The sequence below is a fragment of the Aptenodytes patagonicus genome, chromosome 1 (assembly GCF_965638725.1).
Source record: "Aptenodytes patagonicus chromosome 1, bAptPat1.pri.cur, whole genome shotgun sequence".
Lineage (NCBI taxonomy): Eukaryota > Metazoa > Chordata > Aves > Sphenisciformes > Spheniscidae > Aptenodytes > Aptenodytes patagonicus.
In genome coordinates, this window is record NC_134949.1 from 159,010,144 (window position 1) to 159,025,403 (window position 15,260).

The window sequence follows — 15,260 nt, forward strand, 5'->3', positions numbered from 1 at the left end:
TATTGCCAGACAGTAGGCTGGTTCATATTATCAGCCACAATATGGGGATGCAATTATTGTTGCAAATTAGCACTGAAATTTAGGAATTATTTCTATTAATCAATTAACATTCTAAGCAGCTTCCTTACCAGGAGTTATGTCAAGTTTCTAAATAGGAGCCTTTGTGTGAAGTAGGCATAAATCTGAGTGAACCACAAAGTTGTTATGCTTGTATTAGAGCAACAGAAACTGTATATAACATTTAAGGCTTGCCGTCAGTAAAAATGCACCGTGGTATACACAAGGCTACCCTTGATGCACTGCAGATGTTCCCTTAATTAATCACAGAAACAATCTGTTGTTTGCAGGGAACTTTAGACGGATCCATTTTAAAAGGAACATGCACCGAAGAGCCTGACCTTGCCAGGTGAAGTATAACCCTGTTACCAAACAAGCCTGCGGATTCAGGATTCAGGAGAAGGGGGTATTCTGCCTAACTGAGGCTTCCTTCTTCTCTTCCGTGGGACACCATCACCTCCTTCTATTCACAGCTCTGCCAAGGATTTTCTATGCGACTTTGACCAAGTCACTGGGGCAGAGCTGTTTGCAGAGCGTGCCTCTGCCTACGCTCCGCCAAGGCAACGCTGGCAGGATGTCAAAGCAGAGGCTTGGCACAGGCACCGGCCGGCTCTCCCCGGGGTGGTTTGTAATCAGGTTCCAGTCCTGCCAGTACCCGAGTGCGTTCGTGACACTGCACAGTAATTTGAGCGGGACCACCCTCCTGCAAGAGAAGCCCTACGCCCGCTGAAGCACAGAATTTTCCCACAAAAAGAAAATACTATGTTTTGCCGAACAATCACGAACTTTTAAAACCCTGTGATGGCAGTTAAACCAAGTACTAATCTCTATTTTTCCCTGCCATTGGAGCCAAACTACTTCCACATTTCTGTGTGGGTGATTGCCTTTGATCCCACAGAGAGGAGGTAGCTTTCTCGAGGAGCGTGCTGGGAGGGAACAACTGTTGATCTCCCTTGTGAAATCCCATCTGTTGTCTTCAGCAACTCTTACTCGCTGGCTGAACGAGATAGTGTTTCTCCGGCAGTAGCTGTAATTTTCCAAGCACTTTGCTGGGTGCAAAGTCAGAACTTGATTCAAAAAGGACAAGCAGGGATATAACTTCGCTCTCTCCCTTCTGTTAGGCAGTCTGTTACGAATTAGGCTGCTGGCAGTCAGGTAGGGCAGAGTCTGTGTGGGTTTTGGGGTTTGTTTGACACCTCCAAATTCAAAGAGCCATGTGCTAATGTTAGAGGCGGGTTCCGGAAATGGGGAAGCCTTTTGGGGTATTATTTTGGGTATTATTACTCCACGTTTTTGACAACCTACCATTTATTATTTAAATCATATTTAAATGACTGTTAGTTTATGGTGGAAACTAAGTCAGCAGAAGCTAAAGTTGGTAATATTTCAATGTAACAAAGCATTGACTTTAATGAATTATTTGGGGAAATTAAAGAGAAGAGTGCGAGGACTTGGGGGGAAAAAAAGCCCAAACCAACCATGTGAACTTAAATACTAATACAACCACCTCCTCTCGTCAGTTATGGGGAAATTCCTTTGGTTTGAAGGGCCATACCTGAAGCCACTCTCACCCTATGTTAGTGAGACACTTCCCTCGCACTAAAATATTTTAATATTTTCCAAGATGTGACAGACATGTGAAATACACAAATCTAAAGCAGTATCAGAAGAGATCAACGTCTGTTTGCCGCTGAGGTGACCGCCCCCCCCCCCCCGAGGCCCCCCGCCCGGCGGCGCGGAGCGGAGCGGGGGCCGCGCAGGTTAGGCGGAGCCGCGGACGCGGCGGGGGGCGGGGAGGGGGAGACCGCCTCGCCGCCGCCCGGCCCCGCGGGCGCGGAGCTGCCCTGCCCGGCGCCCGGCCCCTGGCATGGGAGGCGGGACCCGGCGGCCGCCCCCGCCCCTCGGAGGGCGGCAGGAGAGTTGAACTCGGGAGCCGCTCCGTATGGGGCCGCGGCGCTACTCGGCCTGAGGAGAGCCAACCCCGCGGCCGAGGCGCCGCGCTCCCCGCCGGGGGGAGGCCGAGCGCGGACGGCCGATGGAGAGGCGAGAGGACGGGCGGGACTGGGCGTACAGGTAGGGCTGCTGGCAGCGGCGCGGAGCTGCCCTCGCCCCGGGCCCGTGTGGCGGGTGCCTGGCAGCGGCCCCCGGAGGGGTCCGCCGTGCCCGTCCCCCTGCCGGGACCGACCGCGGCCGCCTGGCCGCTCCCACCTGGGCTCTCCCGGGGCGGGGGGGGTCACGTTTCAAAATACTGCTTTTACGACTTCCCTGTGAATCTGCAGCACTCTGAGGGAGGGAGCGAGCCGGCAGCAGGAGCGGTGACTCTCAGCGCCTTGCAGGGAGTTTGGGTTTTTTGGTAGTCCCGTACAATAGCCTTTCCCCTTGCTGGTATCTTGCCGAGAAACACGAAGGGTGGGGGCAGAGAGGAGCCGGGCTGGAGGGTGAATGTGGAGCAGGTTAACCCGGGGAGAGCGAAATGTTCCTCCCAGAGCGCTGGGGTTTATGAAGGGGCAGCCGCAGGTAACGGCCGGAGGCCGGCGGGAAATGGCCGAGGGGGCTCCGGGGGGAGAGGCCTCCTCCCTGGGGGAAAGCCCCGGCACAGATCGGCAAACGATGCGGCTGTTAACGTAAAGGGCACCTAGGAGTAAAGGTAACCTTCGCTGCCTGGAGGCAGGTTAGGGAAGGTGACTTCCTTAAAACCGTACTTCCTGGCTCTTTATTTTCCCTTTCTACCTCAGGAATGGAGTTGAGCATGAAATTAATCTGTACTTGCTGCCTGGACAGTCGCAGTCATAAACATGAGATGTGTTTTTGAGGAGGTGTTAAGATTTTTTGAGCATTCTCACGTTCTGTGTCTTCAGAGAAACCTGTATCGGGGGGGTTCGGTGTTTTTTACACCTGTGTTTTTTGTGTCAAATTTGAGGAGTACATGAATACAAAGGTGACCCTTCTAAGTGTTGATTAGGTAATACCAATTTGAGGTCTGAATATTAAAATGTTCCTCTTCTGATTCATGCTTTACTACCCGTGACGATCCCGTGACCTGGAGTTTACCGAAGGCTGTGCCAGAGCCGCTCCATGGGCAAACTCCTTCTCCATGAATGAAATAGGCAGTGTTTTTGGAAGTTGAGTCTCGATGTATGTCTTGCAAACTTTTCTGCGTGGACAGACTCCTCTGTCTATTTAACTTCAACGAAGCCTATGAGTGCTCTGTACTCGAGTGATAATTGCCAGGTATAAAGCATCCTGGGAAGTTGCCATAAATCTAGTTTAGCAAGGCAACTTGATATATCAAGCTAGAACAGAATCAGACTTGCAATTCTGAAGCTCCATCAGTGCCGTGCTGCCTGAGATGATGTGATGTAACACTGAAAAATTGTTAAAGATAATAAAATAAGCATTTTTGATACTACATATGAAGAAGGTTGACACAAGGATTTGTGGGTTTTTTTTTCCAAACTGTATACTTTCATGAAGATAACTTTAGAAATAAGCCCTTCTAAAAATAATCTTTGTAACTTGTTCTTTTTGTTGTCATTTTTCTGTGCAAAACTGTGTGGAAGTGAGTCCAGGCCATATTTGAGCTGTTGTGCTATACCTTCATACTTTTCAACTGTTTGTATTATAGAGAAAAATACCTCCCAGACTTCTGTGTGGTCATAATTTGGGTCAATTTTGCACACAACGGATCCTTTGCTCTAAAAACTCCTTACTTCTAAAAGTGGTGAAATCTGTAAAACTGACTGAACAGTGCATATTTAAATTCAGTTACTTAAACAGCTTTGATATGCTAAATGAAGTGTAACAGTTTGTGTAAAGTAGGTTTTTGCTGGGAAGAGGGAGTTTTGAGCTGCTTTTAGAAATAGCAACTGGGAGTTATTTAAAGCATACTTGCATTTTTTTTTTTCCCAGCTGTAGGTATGTAGAAACACTTGTACAAGAATTCTTTTTTGTTTTGTAGGGTTGATCCATATGGGTTTGAAAGGCCAGAAGACTTCGATTATGCATCCTATGAAGCATTCTTTTCCAGATATCTAGTGGTACTCACTAGAAGAGCAATAAAATGGTCCAAGCTCCTAAAGGGGAATAACAGTATACAGAAGAGTTTAAAAGGTGAGCTGTATGTCTATTTATAGGCAAAAGTGCATTATGTTGGAACCAATATAAATCGTATTAAATTGGTTTGAATTTTTGAATGTTAAATACTATTTTTGTCTTCAAACTACTGTTTTAGTATAAACAGTAATAATACATAAGCAAGTATGCTGTTGTTAGGGGGATAGTTGATTTGATTTAAAGCTTGCGAAGGAGTAATCCTTCCTTGGCATATGCTACAGTATCTTATTATATCTGTAACCCAGAGATTGTGGCCACTGGCACCTCAAGATGCAGTTTTACGGCTGTTTGTTGTATCGCATGCTGCTCTGTGCTCTCTTTAAAAAGACATGAGATTATGTAGAAGACGCTGTCTTGAACCCCAGGGATCAGGATGTTAGTGCTCCCAGTTGCTGACTCTTTGACAGTTTTTTTACATCGCAGAGATTTTCTAGCTTTCCTTATCCTCCTTTTATAAAATGACGTTCACCTCACTGTTAAAATGGTGTGTACTAAGAACTGATGCTAAATGCCTTACGAAGTGAAGAAAGGAAAATTAATGCAGGAGCTAATGCAGCATTGGATAAAATGCTGATGGAACTGTTAATGGCCGCTTCAAAAAGCAAGAAAACCTCTAGTAATGTTTTATCTTGCAAGAGAGGCAGGGAGAAATAAATGGAGGGAGTCAGAAGGTAGCAGGGGATCCTGTGAAACTAAAGGGTGGGGCGTTTTCCTACCACTCTTTCTCTGGGTTATTTTTTCATGTAAGCATCTAAATTTTCCTCTTTGCTCTTAATGATGCTATTCGGCTTGCTTTCTCTTGGGAGTTTTTTGGAGTTGGGTAGAGTTCTCTATCAATATGTTAAAGAAAAAAAGTGAGTAAAACCAAGCAAAAGTGAGTAAAACCAAGCAAAAGTTAATCAGGCACTGACTGTAACATAGCTGAATGTTCAGAGCTGTGCTTCAGGTGCAGACTTTGACTGCTAATTCTAGTGGTTTTGTTGGTTTGGGGTCAGGGTTTGTTTGTTTGTTTGTTTTTCTTGGCACCAAGAATGGGATGATAACTAGTGAGACATTTTAAGTACAACAGTGTATTTGGTGTACGGATGTCTGTTTTAAGGCTGAGGAATCACAGAAAATGTAGGTTTGAGCCATAGCTGCTAGACCATATGCTGCTAACTAGAAATTAGCCACTTCTACTATCTTCTTTTTCTTCCAAATGTAAAGAAGCTTTTGTTTAGGGTGTCAAGTTTGAATATAGCAATAACTGTGCGGTGTTTTGAATTAGTGAGGATTTTGAGATTCTGCAGAATTTAGTCTTCTAGTTGTCGTGGAAAAATAATCTCAGGTTTTGATTCATGTCCTTCTTCTCATAAAATGTGTGGACTGTGACAGTGGCAGCTTTTAGCAGTTTCTGTGAGTTTTGTTACATTTCTCTTCCCTTGCGTTCCCTGTTCCAGCATTGTAGACACAGAATTCTACTGTGATACAAACAGTGTGAATGCCTTTGGTCTTATTTCAGAGCCAAAACTCTGGCCAAATCTCTCAACTTGTCCAGCAGGCTTCAGTATCGATGGTCATGCTGCCCCACTAGACACCTAATGGCAGTAACCATTAATGTGGTTTTAATTGTCTCTAACAGGCTACTGTTTGTGAAAAATGGGATACCATAAATCCACTGAGTGGACACACGCAATAGTTCTTGACTGTAGCAAGCCCTTGTGGGCTGGTGCATCATCTTTGACATTACTAACTTTTGCTAAAGATACTTGGATTTATAGACTATGCATTCTCATGTATATATGTAATTCTAAGGAGAGTGACTGGAATAAATAATGTTGAGGAAATGTAGTCTGAGTGTAAATTCAAAGTTGTTACAATAAGCCTCCCTCATTATCTTCAACTGATACCTCAGAAGAAGAGAGCAACAGGTTAACCTGCACAATTGCTGATTTTTAAACACTTCCCTTCTTATATCAGTATTAAGACTGAAGTCTGTGGCATATTATTTAAGCAGTTATCCTGCAAGATGATCCTGCAGTGATTTCCTTGCAGGCAGTCAGAGAGCAGAAGGTCTGCGTGGTGATGCACTGAATTTCCCTCCTCTAGGACCTGACTTCGTTGCTCTGAAGCTTTGCGTAGGGGCTGCTGGTTCTGAATAACTTCCCCTCTGCTGCAGGTCGGCCATAAGCTAGAACTGAGAAGAATGTTTGATTTGCCACTTCCCCCTCTGAACGCAATAGCTGTATCTGCAAACCCATATCCTTATTTTGAGTTCTACTGGGGCCTTTTCAAAATGTATCCTGCTGTGAGTAGACAAGAAAGGCATTGTACGTGTGGTATCTCAGTAGCTCCACACCCAGTTGTCTTTATACATAGAGAAGCTCATAATTCCTGTCCGGGTGAACAGGAAGAAGTGATGACTTGTGGTAATTTTCCAGTTTGGAAATGTGGCATGTTCACATGCTACTGTGTTTGCCTCACATCCAGGGTGGTATGTATGTATATAATTCTGTTCTACTGTAAAGAAAAATAATTAGACTACATTTTAACAACGGTAATTAAGCAGCATATCCTGTTGCTCTGGATTACAGCCTTCCGGGAGGCCAGGTCATGGGAATTTTGGCTGATGGTTCCTTTTGCTCATTCTCCAGTCTCTTCCTTTTTGTTATTTTCTGGTATTTTGTTTCCCCCTCTACCCTTGTTATCTTCACTGTCTCCTCTGCACATGTGAATGAATTTTCAGTCAGTGTTCAGTCACTTGCCTCTTGTCTCTCTCCACTACTACTGAGATCCTCTTAATTTTTGGTTTCTCCATTCAGCTGTGTGCTGGTTTTGGCTGGGGTAGAGTTAATTTTCTTCACCGTAGCTAGTATGGGGCTATGTTTTGGATTTGTGCTGGAAACAGTGTTGATAACACAGGGATGTTTTCATTGCTGCTGAGCAGTGCTTACACAGAGTCAAGGCCTGTTCTGCTTCTCACCCCACCCCACCACCGAGTAGGCTGGGGGTGCACGAGAAGTTGGGAGGGGGGACAGCCGGGATGGATGACCCCAGCTGACAAAAGGGACATTCCATACCATATGATGTCATGCTCAGCATATAAATCTGGGGGAAGAAGAAGGAAGGGGGGGACATTCGGAGTGATGGCGTTTGTCTTCCCAAGTAACCGTTACGCGTGATGGAGCCCTGCTGTCCTGGAGATGGCTGAACACCTGCCTGCCCATGGGAAGCAGTGAACGAATTCCTGGTTTTGCTTTGCTTGTGTGTGTGGCTTTGGCTTTACCTGTTAAACTGTCTTTATCTCAACCCACGAGTTTTCTCACTTTTACCCTTCCGATTCTCTCCCCCATACCACCGGGGGGGAGTGAGCGAGCAGCTGCGTGGTGCTTAGTTGCCGGCTGGGGTTAAACCACGACAAGCTGCTATCTTTATGGGACCAAAAGACAGGTTTCCGCTCTGGCTTATTTACAGGCAGGCAACAAACTGCCTGACATAATTGCCCACAGTAGCTTAATTCTGACCAAAAGCGTACTATGTAAAAGAATTTGGCTGTAAGTGGATTAGTCAAAACTGACCAGTAGCAGAAGGTGCTTTCTAGTCTTTGAGGCCAATACAGTGGAAGGTGAAAGTAATGGTACTAAACAGTGATTATAACAGGAGCACTTCTGTTCCAGCCCAGGGGTTGGAGGAAGGAAGGAGCATCTTATGTTTCATGTTTGACTGTAACTTGAACATTTACAGCGCAGATCTGCTTTGTTTCTTCTGTGATGTATTCATAAAATAAAACTTTCAATTCCTTGTTGTATGCTGTTTTCAGCTCTTTTGTAGACTCTTTCCTCTAGGGTCCAAGTTAGTTTCCTCAGCATTCAACAGTAATTGTTAGTAACTGAGAAAGTAACTGAAAAGTGCAGGTGCTTCTCAAAATCACACTCTGCTAATATTTTAGATGAGATAATTTTTGTTTTTAAATGGGGTTTTCCTACATAAATGTAGTCTATGGTGTAGAGTGAAACAATGTTAGTGGGGGGGGGGAGGTAAATACAAGTTTACCTAGAAGCAAAAACCTCCAAAATTCTCATACTCTACCATTAAACAAGGACAGGCAGGTTTAAAGTGATTTACTTATTTTTAAATCTTGTTACTATAAGTAGTGCACAGTATTGGAAAATGTTATTTTCTGCATATTTTTTTCTTGAAGTTATTTTGGGTATTTATCAGCACTTCTAGACTGCTACCCTATCATGTAGCTGTTTTTTCTTGTAACAAGAAAAACATATTAGTAAGTGTGACTCTAAACCTGCAGAAACTGGCACTGGGTGTCAGAGGTAATGGAATTAAGACTGATTTTTTTGGCTTAAAAATTGATGTTTCATATTTTGTTTATGAACAGAGGCAAAAATTTCACATAAAGATATTTCTTTACTACACATGTTTTAAAGCTTAGACTGTGTTGTGTACACTGTGGTTGTCCTGGGAGTGATTCTGCACGTGGATACTCAGGGCTTGGTGGTATCTAGCAGTGTTACTTTTGAGATCAAGCCCCTGGTTTACAATTGGAGTCGGATATGTGATTGGAGACACATGCACAATGCGGCTTCATCTGTGAAAGCTTCTTAAATGTTACAGTGGGAGGATACTCTGCAGTGTGGGCTGTTGTCGTGGGCTTTTTAGTTCCTGAGGATAATGTGGAAGAGGGCCTACAGAAAACAAAATAAATACCTATTTGTATAAAACAATATAATTTAATGTGTAGAATATGACATATATAAATAATACGTATATATAAAAAACATATTAAATTGCAACTGTCCTTATTTTCAAAACTACTTTGCTGCTTCTGTATGCCAGTTTGCAGACCCTGGCAAGTATGATAATGGTGTGAGGAAGAAAAGCACCATGTAAAGGGCTTTTCTATTCCTCGGGGAGTGGGGGAGCTGGGGTAGGTAGTCACTTGGGGCGATACAAGCCTCTGGCTGTCTATTACCATGAGAACGATGACACTGAGGAATAATGAGTGTATGCTGTGCTGCAGGGCTGCTTTCCCCTTGTGCCAGTGTCAAAGGCTTATCCCTGCTTCTCTTGAATTTAATGTGTGTGGCTGGATGTGGATGTTGGCTGTGCTTTCAGAATTGACAGTTTTTCCAGAAAAAAATACCATTGGAATTATATGTTAGAATATGATAATCCAGTAATTTAGCTAGTAAGTTTGCTTCTGGAGACATTCGCAGACTCATCCGAATGTCTCTTCTTGTTGACCTAAATGGGACTGGTTCCTCATATTCATTCCTGCATTTGCTATGTCCATCTATGGGATTTCTTGAGCATTAGAGTTCAAAATCTTCTAAAAAAGATGAAGTGGGGATTATTAAACAACCATAGAAACAAGTACATTATTTCCAGTCTGTCTAAAAGAAGGTTGTAGTTAAAGTTACTTTAGAACTAGAACAGTAGAGACTGTAACCCATAGTATAAATCCTCATCGAAAAGCTAAACAAAAACTTTACCCTGAAGACCAGGTGTTTATTGCAAATGTTGAGGGTAGGAGTGTTTCTGTGGGAGAAAGTACCAGATTTTAGGTGGGTGAAATGCCCGTTAGAGATGCACGGATCTCTCTGTTGACACTGGGAAAACAGCTTTGGCTCCTAAAGGATAGGCAGCTGCAATTAGGTGGAATGTATTTAGAAGGTGGCTGGCCGAGTTGTTGTAAAACCTTGTTTCACTCTGCTGTTTTTAAGGCCTTTCATTCGGGCAACATTTGTCTTGAGTTACAGATCTTTGTGATTGGATAAAACCAGATCAGGTAATGATCAGGTAATGTGTGTGTCTGTGTGTAGGCAGAATAAAAATCCCCACTCTCATTTGAGTCCCATAGAATTTAGGGAGGAGAAGTTGATACTCTAATTGATACAGTCTCATTCATTTAGTAAGAAATGTCTGGTTCCTTTGTCAGTTTCTTCTCCCTGGAAAAAGCAGAAGGATCTCAAATATTTGGCTGTCTTTTTGGATCAGAAGGGGTAATGCTGATTTAGGATTATGTACCAATGAGCAGCACTGGGTCCTTATTAATATTTTTCATACCATTCCCAGGAGGAAGCTGCTTTGGCTGTCATTAGCCTGATGCTTCTTCCTGCAATCTTGCATCCTAGTTATTTGCACTGAATCATCTGCTTTAAAAAAAACCCCAAAGCACACCCTGATGATGAATATGATGCAGCAGATAAGAGCTACTTTAGATTTGAAAAGACTTCCCTGGTTATTCTAGGAAAAATCATCTGCTGCTTGCTCACTTCACCGGTTCTTCCAGAAGCTCATTTAGACAGTAGCCACATATTTCATATTTCTCAGAGTTTGCTATGATTTCAGTGGTTAGGTGCTAAGCTGAAATCCTCGGGTTATGTTAACATAGCCATGTATGCTAGAGCATAACCAAGCAAATGGAAAGGGTTATCATGTCAGAGGCCATTGGTAATGTAGGGAAGGAAAAAGTCAGCACTCATCTGAATGAAAAAGGACGAAGATTAAGGGGAAACTTTGCTGTTCATATCTCCATTCAGAAAGGCGGGAAGAAGAGGAAACGATTCAAAATCCTAATAGGGGAACAGAGGAGGGAGGAAAGCTTGGGTCTGGAGATCTGTGTGGGGAGTCTGAGTGGCAAGAACATAGAAGTGAATTTAAAATATACTGTGTAGCTGAGAAGGAAATGCTTATCCTAAATGGTAGCATTGGAGAGAAAGCAGAATAGTCTCTAGTCAAGAGTTTTCCTATGACTTCTCAACTTTCTGTTGCTCATTTCCAAAAGAAAAGTACAGCTGGATTTTTTTATTTATTTAAAAAACAAACCACCAAACTTCTTGTTTTGCAGTGAAGAGATATATCAGGAAAGGCATCCCCAATGAACACCGTGCATTGATCTGGATGATTGTGAGTGGGGCCCAAACCAACATGGAACAAAACCCTGGCTATTACCACAGACTGCTTGAAGGAGAGAAGAATGACAAGCTGGTTGAAGCAATCAAAACAGGTTATTGTCTTGATAACACTGTTTATCCATCCTATGTCCTTAACTTGATCTCTAACATTTATGTTATGGAAAACTTACATTTCTGTAGTAGCGGTTTAAGTGCTGAATTAACATGTAAATTAGATTAGCCATAAGTTCTTTAACAGCACAGATCTTCCCAGGTTCATCATGTGGTCAAAAGCATTAAGGAAGATTAGAAATTATTTGGGAAGGAACAGAGAACAAACTAGAAAACATTATGTTGTCTCCTAAGTGACTGAAGAGTTACAACTTTGTAACCTGTCCTTGGGTCTGTTTCTCCTTACTTCTGTCCTAGTAGGGCACTGGAAGAGCAGCAGGGATGGTTGAAGATGTGGTACAGTGTTCGTATGAGGCAGGTGAAGTATGCTAGGATTTCAGCTTGAGGAAAAAGACTGCTGAGAAAAAGCTGCTGAGAAAAAGCTGCTGATAAAGCTATATGAATTATAAATGGTGTAGAGAGGGTGGATGGGGAGCAATTGTTATTTGTTTCTTGTAACATAAGAACCAAGGACACTGAATGAAATGTGCCATGCTGCAGGTTTAGAAGAGCACATCACTGAATTGTGACACTTGTTACTGGAGGGTGCTGCTGAGGCTAGAAGTACAAACTGGTTTAAAAAGGAATTTGACAAACTGAGGGGTGGGGAAATCCACCTGATGCATGAAATCCTAAACACTAAATGTAAATCCCTGAAAGAAGGGAAGTGTAGGAGGAGAAATACCCTTCCTCTACTAATCCAGTTTCATATGTGCTATCTGTGAACATTGATCAGTGGCCGATATTGGTGACAGGGTATTAGGGCAACCAGGCCTTAGACTGGCCCACTGGGTGTTTAAAAGAGGCAGTAGGGGAGGACAAGCAAGTAGAAGTTTGATGTAACTGGTATTTGTCCTGAAACTTTTCAACCTGCAGCTCCGCTGCAGCGGAGCTTTTGTAGACAAGCTCGTACTGGCTGAGTTGCCCAATTAATGAGTCAAGAGGTTGGGCTGTACTCTGGACAAGCACAATGCTGAGGTGGTTTTGTTAGAATGGCAGGTGCAGTTGTCATCTTTTTCCTCTTGAAAAAGCCAGGTAGTTGAAGTTGGGGCTTTATGGATGTTTATTCGAGTTGGATAACCATCTGAACATTTTTTGGTTTATGCTGAGTTTCTCCTCCGCCTCTCCCCGCAACAGCAGCAGCAGCACTGTGGGCTTTTGGGACTACACGCCTTAGTAAGGCATTTTAGAGCATAAACTTTCATGTTCCTACAAATATGAAGACTAGCCAGAAATCTTAAGGCTCATATCCTGCTCAGAACTAGAAACGGTAGAGGTCTAACTGTGAATACAGAGGGAGCTACTAAGATGACTTTCCAAAGCCAGCCTTGGTAAGGGCCTGGAGAAGGATCAAACTGTATTCAGTTGGGGTACAATTGCTGCAAGAGGGAGTTGCAAACAATTTCTTCTCCAGTACTAGACAATGACATGAAGGGTCATATCATGACAGTAGGTGGCTTTTCATACAGGTTATACCATGAAATAAAAATATATCTGTGGGGGAGGAAAAATAATGGAAGAAGATAAAAATCTATTTGTGAATTGTGGAGGAAATAAAGTTTTGGAAGAGCTACTGCATCGGTTGGAAAACTGCAGAAGAGAAAACTAACAAGGAGCAAGTGAGAGAAGGGATAAAAAAAAAATGGGTTGGAGGGTTTTATTGGAGGAAAAAAAAAAAATAAAAAGAGGACCTCGGCCTCCAGAGTGATAGATTTCCCTTCAGGATGGAAGAAACAATGTGAAGTACAAGGGACCGAAGGAGCAAAGTACTTAAGGTGAATGGAAACTTTGTGTTTAATAAACTTAGTGCTCCTGTTGACAGTGCAAATTTTATAGCGGGCTTTAGCTGAGGACTGTTTCAGTGTGAGTTGTTGTTTGACATTCAGTTTGTTTCTGCCTGTGTTGTTGTCCCATCACTGTAGCTGTTTTTAACAATAGACTAAAGTAAGATGTGGAACCTTGCTGCTGTTCACTTTTCATGTCTGCAGTTTCCAAATTTTTCAGGCAATTGTGCTGTGTTTAGTTCTGCAGTCTAGCTGTAAAGTTATAGCCCAGGACAATGCTGCAGTTTAAAAACAAGAGAACAGCAACCACGCTTTCTTTTTTTCTTTTCAGGGGGAGGGGCAGGAAGACAAGGCCAACCAAAGACTTTATTTCAAATTCAATTTAAAATATGTGTAAAAGCCAATATGTCCTGTTTCTTTTACATAGCCAGAAGCTCCAAACAATTTTCACGTATGTTTGGAACTTATTTTCAATATGGGAATGTCTTTAATGGGATATAATCAGGTTAAAAAGTGCAGGTAGACTGTATAGAGAAATGGTCTAATCTTTAAAGAAAAATCTGATTAATAACAGCAGTAGAAGTCTTTCAGCTAAATAAATCTAAACTGCCCTTTCACCATTTTTGCTCTTTAACTTGCTGATTCTTAACTGATGGGCTTTATTGCTGACTTTGTTTTATATGGTATTTGCTGTTTGAAGATACTTTTTTTTTTTTAAAGAGAAACGTAGGAGAGAGCAGGCTTCTTACTCTAAGCATAAAAATAAGAGCTTAAAGAATGCAGGTCTCTAAATTTTGATGGAAATTTTCATGGCTTAGTTTACGTACGCATTTAGAAGGGCATGCATTCCTACTGAGCTTTGTTGTTCATGCCCTATTATAGTAAAGTTTAGTAGGACAAATGATGTTGGCAGGATAAAATGTGGCTGTCTTCCTAATGGAAAGGCTACGTGCTGGTTACAGAAAGGCTGGGGTCTAAGTTGATGTAGCTTCCTAGCAGTAAGCCCCCCTTAGGCCGGGCCATTGAATGTCAGAGTAAGTGTGTCTGTGTCTGCAAGTCCTCTTGCATGCAGCTAATATCCACGTTTCCACTCTTGCATTTCATGAGGAGGAGTTGTAGGTGCTGTGAAACCCAGGGTCTGGTATTTATCAGTCAGACCCCTGAGCCTGTGCCGCACTGCGTGACTGCTGGCATCAGGATCTGACTGCGTGGATTGGATAGTAGTTGCAGGATCTTAGTTTAGTTTATGATGGGTTCAGAAAAGTAATTCAAACAATAGCCATTGCCACTTCACTGGAGACAGTGAATATTCTACTATCAAAGCACTAATAAGCTTCTCTGAATGGGGTTAAACTATTAGTGAAGGTTGGGAATTTTCACGTGTGTTTAGGGCATTTAACCGTGCAAGAGCAAGGGGAACAGCAGTGTCAGCTCTTCTGGCTCTCTGTAAGAGAAGCCATATCAGGTCATATCCAAATGGCTACCTCGTCTGGCCTTCTGTCTACCAGAACAGCTAAAGGAAGAACTGGAGGAGTAAAGTGTGTAGTGATACCTCCTCAGAATGTTTTTCCTAGTCTCCAGTTATCTGTGGTTTGTGGAGTTCCTGAGTCATATGCCACACGTTTGTAGTTAATAACACTGGATGGGGAAAAAATTCACAAGAAAACTCTGGTTGTTCCTTTTCCATGTCATTTACCTTGCTCATGATTTTGCAGATTTGTGCTGTCTTGCTCATAAACATCTCCCTCCAAACTAAGGAGCTCTAATTTGCCTTGTTTTATACTATGTATGGTAGCCATTTCATACCTGTGATGATCTTTGTTGCCATTCTCTTCTGCAGTTCTTCTCCAATTCTGATATCACCTTTTGGAGATGAAGGGGACTGGAATTTATGTGGATGCTTCTCAGATTTACACAGTGGCATTATTGTTCTTTCGTAGGAAACCCTAACCCTGTTTGCTTTCTTGATTGCTGCAAGCAAGAACTGTTACTTGGTGCTGGTAGTGGAGAGTGTCAGGCTCAGTTTCTCTGGTTTTAGTTGATAGCAAACTTGACCTTAACTTAAAAAAACAAACCAAAAAAAACCCCCAAGCCTCCAAAATAATTTCTCGTTCCAGGTGTTGCAGGGAAAAGCTTGAAGATGAGTCCTAAATATCCAGTTATAACAAATTTAAAATACCCTTTAAGTATATTATTTTTTACAAGTTGTAACTGATGACCTAACCTCATTATTCTGGGGATTTGC

The 15,260-nt window shown here is 42.7% G+C and overlaps 1 protein-coding gene across 2 annotated transcripts in view; it reads left to right on the plus strand.

Annotated features, from left to right (window-relative positions):
• The first annotated feature begins 1,971 nt into the window (after positions 1–1,971).
• The window catches only part of GRTP1 (growth hormone regulated TBC protein 1), a 39,303-nt gene continuing 26,014 nt past the window's right edge, over positions 1,972–15,260 (plus strand). Inside the window, exons 1-3 of one of the 2 annotated variants that reach the window (XM_076360647.1) lie at positions 1,972–2,130; positions 4,016–4,167; positions 11,015–11,173. In XM_076360647.1, the coding sequence (XP_076216762.1) occupies positions 2,093–2,130; positions 4,016–4,167; positions 11,015–11,173 (349 nt within the window). In that variant the 5' untranslated portion in view covers positions 1,972–2,092. Of the gene's footprint in view, positions 2,131–3,148; positions 3,193–4,015; positions 4,168–11,014; positions 11,174–15,260 lie in introns of those variants that run through there. The other variant, XM_076360654.1, reaches the window with a different exon arrangement.